A 12,331-nucleotide genomic window follows, 5' to 3' on the forward strand; every position below is an offset into this window, starting at 1 on the left:
GCCTGGCCCCTTCTCTGGGAGCATCAAGGGCCATGTCCCTTTTCTCAACCTGGTGCAGGTTCAGGGACCAGCTGGCATCTTCTCTGTGCTTGGAGAGCAGGCATGTTCCTGTTTCCTCCTAACCCTCTCCTCCTGGACAGACTAGGCCCTTTGATGTGCTAATCAGAGTGTGAGGTTCTCTCCAGCCATGGAAGAATGAAGACTTAAAAAGCTGGGCTCTAAATCCTCTGCCACATGCACGTTAGGATTTCTTAACTCCTCAGCCTCATCTCAGGTAGATGGTGGACAGGTTCCAGACTAGAACACAAAGGCAATTTGGCTCCTGCCCTTTTTCCAAGAAATTGTAAAGGAGGAGAACTAGGACCCAGGTGTAGAGGGAAGAGAGAGGGGTTAGGGCACCAGAAGAAGGAGGAAGGCCAAGGGAGAAGCAGGGATGGGGAGACAGGTGGACAGACAAGTGCTCAGACAGGCCAACAGGTCAACAGAGACCGGATGAGCAGAGCATCGGCCAAAAGGAAGGAGAGGCCCGATATGCTGAATGGCCCATTTATCTCTCGAGGAGCTAATGGACAAGAGGAGATGGCGGGGATGCAGGGAGCCTGCATGGACCACAGGACCAAGATGGGGCCCAGGAGCAAACGGAGGGACCCACAAGCCCTCTCTGGCAGCCCTGGCTCTGCCCATGGCGGGAATCTGTGCCCACTCCCCTCTGCTGGGGCCCTCACCATCCTCCAGAGTGGTGGCATTGATCTCGCTGGATGAGGGCCCCGTGCCAGCCCGATTGAAGGCCTGGACCACCACCCCATACTGGGCGAACTTCTTGAGGTTGTCCAGGGTGTAGACCTCGCTGTCCCCCGTGGCCTTCATCTCCACGATGCTGTACTGCCCGTTGCTGCCGGGGCTGTTCTCTCTGTAGCCAATCTGGTAGCCCCGGATGACACCATTCTGCAGCTCCTTCTTGGGTGCCTGTGAGCATGGGGAAGGGGTGGGGACAAAGAAATGGTGACACACTGAGATGATGCTCTTAAAACCAAAGTCAGATCATGTCACTCCTCTGCCCCAGCCCGTCAAAGGCTCCCGTCTCACTCAGAATGAAAGCCAAAGTCCTTACAATGGCTACACTGCCTTGTGTGACCTGACCTCCCATTACCTCTCAGATCCTCTCCTGTGCCCCTTGCTTCCTGCGCCCCAGCACTCTGGCCTCTTTGGCCACATCCCCATCTCAGGGGAAACACTCCTCCCCTCTGCCGCGTCCTTGCCGAAATGCCTCTTCTGAACGAGGCCTTCCTTAACTCCTTATGTAAGACAGCTCCCTGCCTCTCTCTGGCACTCCTTATTTTTCTTCCCGGTTTATTTTCCTCCACAGCACTTAGCATCATCTGACAGTCTATGAATTTCACTTATGCATTAGTGAAATTTGCCTGTCTGCCTGCGTTAGAATGGAAGCACTGTGAGGACGCTTTGTTACTGTTGCACTCTCCATGTCTAGAATGGTGCCTGGCATACTATGGGCCCTCAATACATATTGAAGGAACGAACGAATGAATGAATGAATGAATAGGGATATCATTTGGCATGGGTTTAGGGGCCTGGGGAAAATAGAACAACAGACAAAAAGTATTCAGATGGAGAGGGAGGTGAGCAATTAGTTTGAATAAAAAAGAGTCCCAAGATACCACTTCACATCCATTAGGACGGCTCTTACAACAATAATGGAAAATAAGTGGTAGTGAGGATGGAGAAATGGGAACACTGTACATTGCTGGTGGGAATGGAAAGAGGCGCCGCTACCATGGAAAAGAGTTTGGCAGTTCCTCAAAAAGCTAAACATACAATTACCATACCATCCAGCAATTCCATTGCTAGGGTTTATGCCCAAAATAATTGAAAACAGGGATTCAGAGAGGTACTTGTACACTCATGTTCAAAGCAGCATTATTCAGAATAGCCAGAAGGTGGAAGCAACTCAAGTGTTCACCAGGAGATGAGTGGAGAAGCAGAGTATGATAGTGCAATACAATGGGATAGTATGCAGCCATGAAAGGGAGAAAACACTGACATCCGTCACAACGCGGATGAACCTTGAAGACACTGCACTAAGAGAAATAGGCCAGACACAAAAGGACAAAAGCTATTGTCCGATTCCACTTAGGAGGTACTTAGAATAGTCAAAATCAGAGAGAAGAAAATAGAGAGGCCGGGTGGTGGCTCATGCCTGTAATCTCAGCACTTTGGGAGGCTGAGGTGGGTGGATCAGTTGAGTCAGGAGTTCGAGACCAGTCTGGCCAACATGGTGAAACCCCATCTCTACTAAAAATACAAAAAATTAGCTGGGTGTGGTAGCACACGCCTGTAGTTCCAGCTACTCAGGAGGCTGAGGCAGGAGAATCGCTTGAACCCAGGAGGCGGAGGTTGGAGTGAGCCAAGATCGGCAGAGTGAGACTCTGTCTCAACAAAAGCGGGGTGGAATAGAGCTTTCATGGGGAGCTCATGGTTCATGGGTACAGAATTTCAGTTTGAGAGGATGAAAAAGTTCTGGAAGTGCTAGTGGTGATGGTTGTACAACATTGTGAATGTGCTTACTGCTGTTGAGCTGAACACTTAAACATGGTTCAAATGGTAAATGTTAAGCTATATGTATTTCATTAAAACTAAAGAAAAAAAGATCCCTGACTTTCACCTGGGTACAGCCCCTCTGGGAACGCTAAGGCTGCATTGCCCCAGACACCATGGCCAGGGATTGGGGAATGGTGAAGGGTGAGGCCCGAATGAGCCCTGGATGGAGGCACAGAGACGGCAAGGACTTGGAGGTTAGAAGGGGGCTGGTGGGAATGAAGACTGAGCCCAGTCAGCCAGGCGAATGGAGAAACTCCACTGGCATCGGTCTGGGGCTGGAAAACACTCTCACCCCAGGCTCGAACCCTGATACACGCCCAGCCAGGTGCGCGCACGCATGTGCGTGCACACCCCCCCCCCCCCCGTCACCAATATATCCATTCACACCCAGAACCAGGAACACATATCCAGACCCATCAAAGCAAACATCTTAATCCACACTCCCACTCCTGACCAGATACATTTAGATCCACAAATAGAAACTGGCTCCTTTAATGCCCGGGCCTGCCCATCTATAAATTGAGACAGAACACCCACCCCAGCACATTTAAAAACAGCTTGAATCGGGGTTTTAAAGACAATGAAGTTAATTTAAAAGCCCACCTTTTATTGTACTAAAAAATAGTGAGATAAAAACAATTAAGTTAGTAAAACAGCCCTACTGGTTTTTTTTTCCTAGTCAATGAATGTTTTAAATGAACTGCATTTTTAAGCTCACTGTTAAGTCAATAAAATGAAGTTTTTAATTTAACATAATTGTTTTGAACTCACTAAATAGGTGTGTGTCTGTGTGTGTGTGTTTAATTGACTTGACTCTTTGTTGCTCCTTGAATGTTTCTCTCTGCACTTGGGCAGTCCTGCTTGCTGGTCTGTAAGTGGACACATTTTTATATTTGGGTCTTGTATCTACACACGTATGTCTGTGCACACACACACAGAGACATCAATTATAGATAGAAATGTATCTTCAAGAGCCTGAGACCTTCCTCTTCACATCGACCCCCATTCTCACGCTTCATGTACGTATATCTATACTGACACACATTGAACATCATTATACTATGCCACAGATTGCCTACATGCCCAGAGCTATGTACACCATGATATATACCTGCACACGTGACCACATCCACATATACTGACAGGACTCAGACAGGCATGCAGGCACACCCCAATCCATCCATCCAGATAGATTCACATATTTATACAAATCTTCACAGATCCTTCCTGCCTCCTTCCTCTCTCTTTTTTTTCTCTCCTTCTCTGTCTCTTCTCTCTTTCTCCTCCTCTGTCCCCCGCCTCTCCAAACAGCCACAGTCAGGATTTAAATCAATCTTAACAATATTTCTGTGAAGCATTAAGAAATCAATAGGGCTGATTGCAAATTTATGTCATAAAGCAGGGGCGATCCATCTCGTGGAAAGGGTCTTAAAATGAAGTGACTTATCTTCAAGTGAATCTTTATTTTTCATTAATCTGTTTCTCAATGTTAAAAAAAAAATCCCCTGAGTAGTCAGCCCAAAATTTATTGACCAGCTGGTTCATTCTGAAGTTCTAACTTTCTAATCAATTTTATTTTTCATTATGAGACTTTGGAGAAATAAATCTGATTCTAAATTTTTATCGACCTGTGGGTCAGAACTTTGTAGCCCAATGTTTCAGTATTTTACATATTTATTCATCCCTGCCCCCACCTCCTGGCTGCCTTGGAGTGCTTCTAGGATACAGGTCCACAGCCAGGATGCAGCCAAGAGTTTGGGATTGGATGCCCGGCCTCACCCCACTTTCTGAGGAGAGCCCTGGAACCCAGATCTGAATCTGGAGAGGAACCCTGGCTCCAGGTATCCACTAGGTGGGCTGCCCCCAGGAAGGACCAACTGCCCAGCCCTACCTCGCTTTCCTCTTGGTCATGCCTCTGGGAGGGAAGGAACCAGGCTGCTGCTATGTGTGTGAATGTGAGTGTGCGTGCACATGGTCTTAGGAAAAATATCACTAGGTCCTTCTGAATCTCTCTCATTCTCAAGTCTACCTTTCTAAAGAGCCCAGAAGAAGGACTCAAGCACCTGGGCTTTTCTTATCAAGAGGACAGTCAGAAAGTCACCGTGGACAATTGGTCACTGATGAAGACAGCCCCCGAGCCCCACTGTTGAGATGGGAAAGCTCCAGGAAGAACACAGAAGGCCCTGAGAATGCTCTCTGATCCAGAGCCCTGTGCAGTGGCTGTGGAAGGAAGACTGGCTGGGGCTGCAGACTCTGTGTTGCAGTCTGAGCTCTGTCTCTGCTAGTCAGGCCACCTCACATCTTGTCTCCATGGCCTCCTCTGGTGGAAGGGGATAAAAGTGCCTTCTCTGGCTGCTCCCCAGGAATGAGGAGAGGGTCAGATAAGTTGGTAAAGAGAAAGCACTTGGAGACTGGAGGATGCAGTGAGACAGGAAGCCCCTGATTGCCAGCCCTTCTATGCCCGTGGAGGGGTTTGGTGGTAGGGCCAGAAGATGCCCAGGGAAGCATTTCTGAGTCCTGCTCAACGTCATTCTGTTCTGTTTCCCTGCCTAGCTGTGGAATCTCCCTTAAGATTTTCCTTAAGTGACAGATGCTTCAGTCACCCCCTATATTTTACAGGTCTTTGCCCTTAGAAATGGCTATAGCACATAGTGGTCTCTTTTCTCTACAGTTTCTCCACCTTCAGAGGTAGGGAGGGCAGTTGTTTTCATGCTGATGTTAGAGAGGAGGAACTTGGCACAAAATCAAATCTACTTCCAACCTTATTACAACATGTGGGGTTTGGAGGATGGGCCAGCACCGCTGAGGAACCATCTTCCTTCCTTGGCACTGCAAGTTTTTCATTCCACCCCAGGCAGAGCCTCCATCAGAGAACCAGGGAGGACAGAGAAGTGGGGATTATTGTGCTGGGTGGACCTGCCTTTGCCTCCCTCTCCTTCCACCTCTCAAATCTCACTAGGTTTAGTGACAAAACAGACATGGGCATCATATAAGACGAGAGACTAGCAAGCCTGCTGGGAGCTTCCGTCCTGGATTGAGGAGAGAGGAGGCAAGCAGACATTCCAGGGGAGATGCCTTAGACACACTTACCTTCCAGGTCACCTGGATGCTCTGTGAGGTTACTGGCTGCAAGGTAACATCCATGGGGGGCCCATCGGGAGCTGAGCAGGGTAGTGGGGAGGAGAAACATTACAAGTCAAGACTTGGAAGAGGAAGGGGTTCTATGTTCCCACTCCCACCCTCCTGAGCTGGAGGGCTCCTGGGGAAAAGACTAAGCTCAGATGCAGATAGCAGAGAACCTTTGAGTTCCTCTGAAAGTATCATAGGGTTTCAATTTCCTCTTCATTCTCCATAGTTTGCTGAAAACATAGCAAACAATGATAATAAGATACTACTGTACATCCAGTAGGATGGCAAACGTTTTTAAAAGTTGAAGAGTATGAAGTGTCTACTTCATACAAGAATGTCTAGGCCGGGCGCGGTGGCTCACTCCTGTAATCCCAGCACTTTGGGAGGCCGAGGTGGGCGGATCACGAGGTCAGGAGATCAAGACCATCCTGGCTAACACAGTGAAACCCCGTCTCTACTAAAAATACAAAAAATTAGCCGGGCAAAGTGGCGGGCGCCTGTAGTCCCAGCTGCTCGGGAGGCTGAGGCAGGAGAATGGCATGAAACCGGGGGGCGGAGCCTGAACTCTTATCCTCTGATCATGGGAGAGAAAATTGGCACAACGCTTCAGAAAACATTCTAGCATTTTTTGTTAAAGGTAGAAGTATTTGCCTGTTTGATGACTCTGTAATTCTACAACTGCTTATATCCCCTAGAGAAACTCATGAACTGGTACACTAGCATACAAGAATGCTTATAGCAGTATTTTTGTAATAGCTCCAAGCTACAAACAATCTAAATGTCCATCTACAGTAGATGGACAAATCCACTGTGGTATAGTCATATAATGGAATACTATACAGCACTGAAAAAGCATAAATGTTATAGCTATGCTAATGACATGAATGAAGCTTGCAAAAGTAATATTGATTAAAACAAGCAAGACACGGAAGAATATATGAAGTATGATGTCATGAATATATTCTACTGGAAAACAGGGAAAACTAAATTATACATTTTATTGCATATACATTGTGGTGACAGTACAAAAAAGAAAAGAATGAAAATTAGTATCACAAAAATCAGGATATTGATTACTTCAAGGGGAGGGGTGGTGTTATGACCAGAAAGGGGTACATGGGGGACTTCTGCCATGCTGGCTAATTGATGATGAGTGTTGGTTATACTCATTGTTTACCTTATGCTTGTTTATAAAACTGCACATATATGTCATGTGTATTTTTCTGCATTTTTTTTTTTTGAGATGGAGTCTTCCTCTGTCACCCAGGCTGGAGTGCAGTGGTGCGATCTTGGCTCACAGCAAGCTCTGCCTCCCAGGTTCAAGCGATTCTCCTGCCTCAGCCTCCTGATTAGCTGGAACTACAGGCATGCGCCACCACACCCGGCTAATTTTTGTATTTTTAGTAGAGACAGGGTTTCACCAAGTTGGCCAGGCTGGTCTCATACTCCTGACCTCAGGTGATCCACCCTCCTTGGCCTCCCAAAGTGCTGTGATTACAGGCATAAGCCACCACTCTTGGCCTTTTCTGCATTATTTTGTATTACATGATAACAAAAGAAAACATAGCAAGAGAAATCTTGTTTAAACTTTCAAGAAAACTCTATGATGAGGGTCATAGAAAATGATCCAGGCCCTAGTACCCTATCTTGCAGATAGATCTTTCCAGATGCTGGGGCCAGGGGAGTGGGGCAGAACCACAGATAGCTCCCCCAAACCCAGTATCTAGAACCCCGCTTGGAAAAGGGTCAAACAGAGGAGCCTCCAGTGATCCAGAGGTGGACACAAACATCTGTTAGGATGCTTTTCCCCACCCCACCCCCTTTAACTGCAAGCTCATTGCCAATGAACAGGATCGCTGTAGGCCCCTGGTGGCCCTGATCCCTGAGGCCATGGGCAGGGCAGGCTGGGCAAGGTGCTCACCGGCCTCCTCGGTGCTGATGGTGAGCTCCTTGCTCGGTTCACTGCGGCCAATCTTGTTGAAGGAGTACATGCGGATGCTGTACACGGATGCCGGGTGCAAGTCTACGATGTTGGCCTGGTTGATGGTGGGGGAGATGTTGCGTGTGGACTGCTTGAAGTCCCAGGAATCTGGAGAGAAGACATCCATGTCAAAGCACGGCCAGGCAAACTCCAGGACCCCTTCCCAGCCTGAAGTACCAGCACAGCCCAATATTAAGTTGGATGCCCGAGGGGCCCAGCTCACACAGACTGCAGAGAGGGCACAGGCCTGAACAACTTCACAGATGGTGCAAGGGGTCTGTCCCATGCAGCGCCAGCTTGGGAGAAGCCTGACTGTCCTCTCCCACTGGCCAGCCTGTAAGCTCAAACTTCAGGCAGAGGTCGGACAAGACGTTCCCCAAGGTCCCTGCCAAGATCACCATCTGTTTGCTATCCCTGAGGGTCTGACTGGCCAGTGCCCTTCTTCCTGGGTCTCCCCTCGCATCAGTGACCTGGTCTAACAGTGAGACACCCCATTTACCCAGTGGCCCCCATGCAAAGCGGGAGGCTAAGTCTCCTCTCCTTTTCTCCTCCTTTTGTGTGTGCTTCTGTATTTCTTTTCCTTGTGCACTTGTGAGGTGGTGAACTTGAATGTTATATTTCAGGGTTGAAGGGGACAGGCCAAGTACCAGAGTCCCCAGCCCAAACCCTACCCTCTTTCCTTCATCGACAGGAGGATGGTTTCCGAGTCATTAGGGTTAGGGGCCACCAAAGAGATTAACATGTTCAAGATTTATCCAGGGAGACTGGTAGTCTATCTCAGGGCTGATGTTTAGCAAAATTGTAGGAGGTGGAAAATACCAGATAAATACCATTCAGGTGTGACTAAACAAGGCCTAGACCCATATTGTGATGATGAACACCCCGCATCTCCAGAGGAATCCAGTCATTTGTTCAATATATTTTTGCTGCGCACCTATTAGGGGTCTCCAGAGGAAAGGGGAAGGGGTTGCAATTAAAAATGCCTCAGCTAGGACCTTCCACACCCGGGATTCTTAACCAAATAACTGTTTTGGCACCTTACTTGGAAAAGAAAAAAAGGCAAATCACAAGGAAACAAGCTGATAGTAGGGCTGAAAAATGTTCCCAGGGCAAGTCCAGATGTCACTATTTCGTCTAATTTTCTATGCCTTTAAATCCACAGTAAGAGTATCGTGAAAAATTCTCCATAGAAAAGATTAAGTTGTATTCACCACAGTTTAAATCCTAAATCAGGAAAGGAGGCTAGCACATTCTAGAAAGACTAAAAAAATTTTTTTTGGTTAAAACTAATGCCTGATAGGCCAGGCATAGTAGCTCACGCCTGTAATCCCAGCACTTTGGGAGGCCAAGGCGGGTGGATCATTTGAGGTCAGCAGTTTCAGACCAGCTGGGACAATATGATGAAACCCTGTCTGTACTAAAAATACAAAAATTAGCCGGGCCTGGTGGTGGGTGCCTGTAGTTCCAGCTACTCGGGAGGCTGAGACAAGAGAATTGCTTGAACCCGGGAGGCGGAGGTTGCAGTGAGCCAAGATCATGCCACTGCACTCCAGCCTGGGCAACAGAGCGAGACTCCGTCTCAAAAATGAAAAAAAAAAAAAAAACAACAAAACAAAAAACCTGATGCCTGATAAATCAGGAGAATTGGTTCACCAGAAGACACTGTCCCAGGCCTCCGATTTCTGGTGAGTTGAGATCTTGATGGTTTGCAAAACACCACTTATAGCTGCTCAGGCTTAGCATCTGTGAAGGGCACCGGCCCAGCTCCCCATCTGTAGTTTTGCATTTAATTCTTTGGTTTCACGAGCCAGAGAAACAAAATGGCAGGCTGTTGGTGCTCAAAAACACATTATTTTCTCTTTGTATTTTAAAACACCCTAACCACGGGAGGGTCACTCTGTGGCTGGCAGGTTAAGCTGGAATTGCAAATTTGCAGGCTCCTACCTGCTGTGGGCACTTGCTTGTGGGTTTGGGACAGAACAGGCTAGTCATGTGGAGGCAGGTGTTCCCTTCTCTCTGTGGCATCCTGGGAGCTGGCGCCAGCTCATAAGTCACATCTGATGTGCCCATGTTTATAGGAGAGGGAGAGGGAGCACAAGTCAGTGCATTCATTTTTGATGAGTGCAGGCAGAGGGAGGAGACTGGGGCGGTGTGTCTGGAGAAGAGGCACTAATATTTACCAAGCACCTGCAGTGTGCCAGGTGCAGCGTTGGGCAATTTAAATGCTCACCATTTACTCCTCACATCCTCCTGCAACATCAGCGCTCCATCTCCACAGCAGAGGTGACCTTCGCGGCACCAAACCCAATTTCCCTCCTGGCTTCTTGGGTGTATTCAACACTTGGACCTCTCTCCCTTCTTCAGGAAACACCCCCCGACTCTGCTCCCTAATAAAACACTCTCTGGCCTTTTGCTTATCTCTCGGGCCAGCTTCTCTCTGTCTCTGTGCAGGTGCCTCCTCCGCTACCCTACCAGGAATGGTTCGAGTTCTTCAAGCCTCCACCTGAGGCTTCCTTCTCTCTTGCCATGCACTTTCCCCAACCATGCATTCTATTTTCATCTCTGCGCAGATACCTCCCAGATTAACATCCAGCCGGGGCCTCTCCTTCTGACTCCAGACCTTATAGCCAACTTTTTAGTTGATGGCTCATCTTGGATGTTTCATGGACACCTCAAACTCAACCTGTCCAAGACAGAACTCTCGACCATACACCCTGCTTACCCAGCAACTTCCCGGGTTCCATCTTGAATGGCACCACCATTATCAATTTCTTGACTCTTCCTTCTCCCTTTCTCCTTATCAAGTGGGATAGCTTTTGTGTTCTGTGTCATTCCATATTTTTTTTTTCTTTTTTGAGACAGAGTCTCGCTCTGTTGCCCAGGCTGGAGTGCAGTGGAGCGATCTCGGCTTACTGCAAGCTCCGCCTCCCGGGTTCATGCCATTCTCCTGCCTCAGCCTCCCGAGTAGCTGGGACTACAGGCGCATACCACCACACCCAGCTAATTTTTTTGTATTTTTAGTAGAGATGGGGTTTCACCGTGTTAGCCAGGATGGTCTTGATCTCCTGACCTCGTGATCTGCCCACCTTGGCCTCCCAAAGTGCTAAGATTACAGGCGTGAGTCACCGCGCCTGGCCTCTGTGTCATTCTTGAATCCTTCCACTTCCCTCCATCCCCATCTCTACCTCAGGCTTAGCCACTGTCATCCCTCCTTAGACCAGGGAAATGGCCTCTTCCCTAGCCCTCCATGTGCTCAGTGTACCCTGTTTCTTTCATCTGTTCTCTACACTGAAGCCATCGTCTGCTCTACAAATACAATCGAGCTCCTCTTACAGGTGAGCATTCCGTCTTGGCCCTGAGAGTCTGAGAGCAGTCTTCTCAAAACACAAATCTGATACTGCAATTCCTTACATAAAATTCTTCAATAGTTGTTCCTTGTTCTCAGGATAAAGGTAAAATTTCACAACCTGACGCAGGCCCTGCAACATCTGGCTCCTGCTCACCTCCCCGGCCTTATCTTTCTCTATTCTTCTCCTCCTCTGAACTCTTCCAGCATTTAGAGCCCCTCCTCAGTCCACAGTATCTTCTTTCAAGGGTTCACTGTTTGGTGGTAACTGCCCAAGGAGATGCTAAGCTCCCTGAAGTCAGGAGCCATGTCTAAAACTTTGGTCCTTTCCCCAATTTCACATGTGTGGGGCACTTAAAATGTGCTGTTGATTTTAAACCAGAGCCACCATTTTTCCCCTTTACTTGGGACTTGGAGTTCTTCTGCACCCTGTGGCCACCGTGTACTCTTTGCCACTCCCCTCCTTGCCTCCCCTCCTTGCCTTGCTCAGCTGCAAATCACAGGAAGGCTGGGCGGGGGAGTGTCCCGGAGAACAACTCCTTTTTTTTTTTTCCGCTTTTGTCACCCGTAGTTTGCAGGTAGATTTGACCTTGTGTTCCCAAACCATCTTTGATGTTAGCACAAAATAGCTCCCTCTCCACAACCTTTCCAGGCTAATGCATCAGAGTCAGATCTGGAGGTCTCTGGCTGATCTGCCAAATTTGATCACTGTCATCTCCCTGACCCTGAATAGCTGAGACCAGGGGCCCTATTTTCTTCCTTTTCCTTTTCAGTTCTCCGAGTACTGAGCTGGCTTTGGTGAATATTGTCTCTTTTAATATTCCCTTTCATATGAGCCTGGCTTACCCAGATTAACATATTTCATTAAGGGCTCTCTCTCCCTTTCTTCATCAAAGGGTTTATGATGCAAAATATTCTTCTTAAAAATAAGGAAGCGGCTGGGGAGATGTCAGTGCCTTCTGCTCTGTGGGCTGCTTGCTGAGAGGGGACTGGGAATCTTTGGTTTTTCAGGAGATACATTCACTGTAGAGGGGACGCAGCTTGGAGAAAAGCCACATCTGGAGCGTTTAGCTGCCTGGGCTCAGGAAGCACATCCATTCTGCATCTCTAATTTTCTCCTTGGATCACGCCTTTGAGACCCCCATGACAATCTCTTCACAGCACGGAGAAGAGGCCTCCTGTGTCACAACGACAGCTCACGACATCTCAACACCAGTCCCTCTGACAGCCACACTCCAGCTCCCACAGAACACCATGCC

General features: G+C 48.2%; 1 protein-coding gene across 1 annotated transcript in view; it reads right to left on the bottom strand.

The window, feature by feature from the left end:
* The window catches only part of DSCAML1 (DS cell adhesion molecule like 1), a 366,437-nt gene that overhangs the window by 36,543 nt on the left and 317,563 nt on the right, over positions 1-12,331 (bottom strand). The window contains exons 15-17 of the mRNA XM_024254942.2: positions 7,667-7,834; positions 5,707-5,777; positions 726-966 (exon numbers count right to left, since the gene is read on the bottom strand). Of these exons, the coding sequence (XP_024110710.2) occupies positions 726-966; positions 5,707-5,777; positions 7,667-7,834 (480 nt within the window). The remainder of the gene's footprint in view (positions 1-725; positions 967-5,706; positions 5,778-7,666; positions 7,835-12,331) is intronic.

This window comes from Pongo abelii, chromosome 9 (genome assembly GCF_028885655.2).
Source record: "Pongo abelii isolate AG06213 chromosome 9, NHGRI_mPonAbe1-v2.0_pri, whole genome shotgun sequence".
Classification (NCBI taxonomy): domain Eukaryota; kingdom Metazoa; phylum Chordata; class Mammalia; order Primates; family Hominidae; genus Pongo; species Pongo abelii.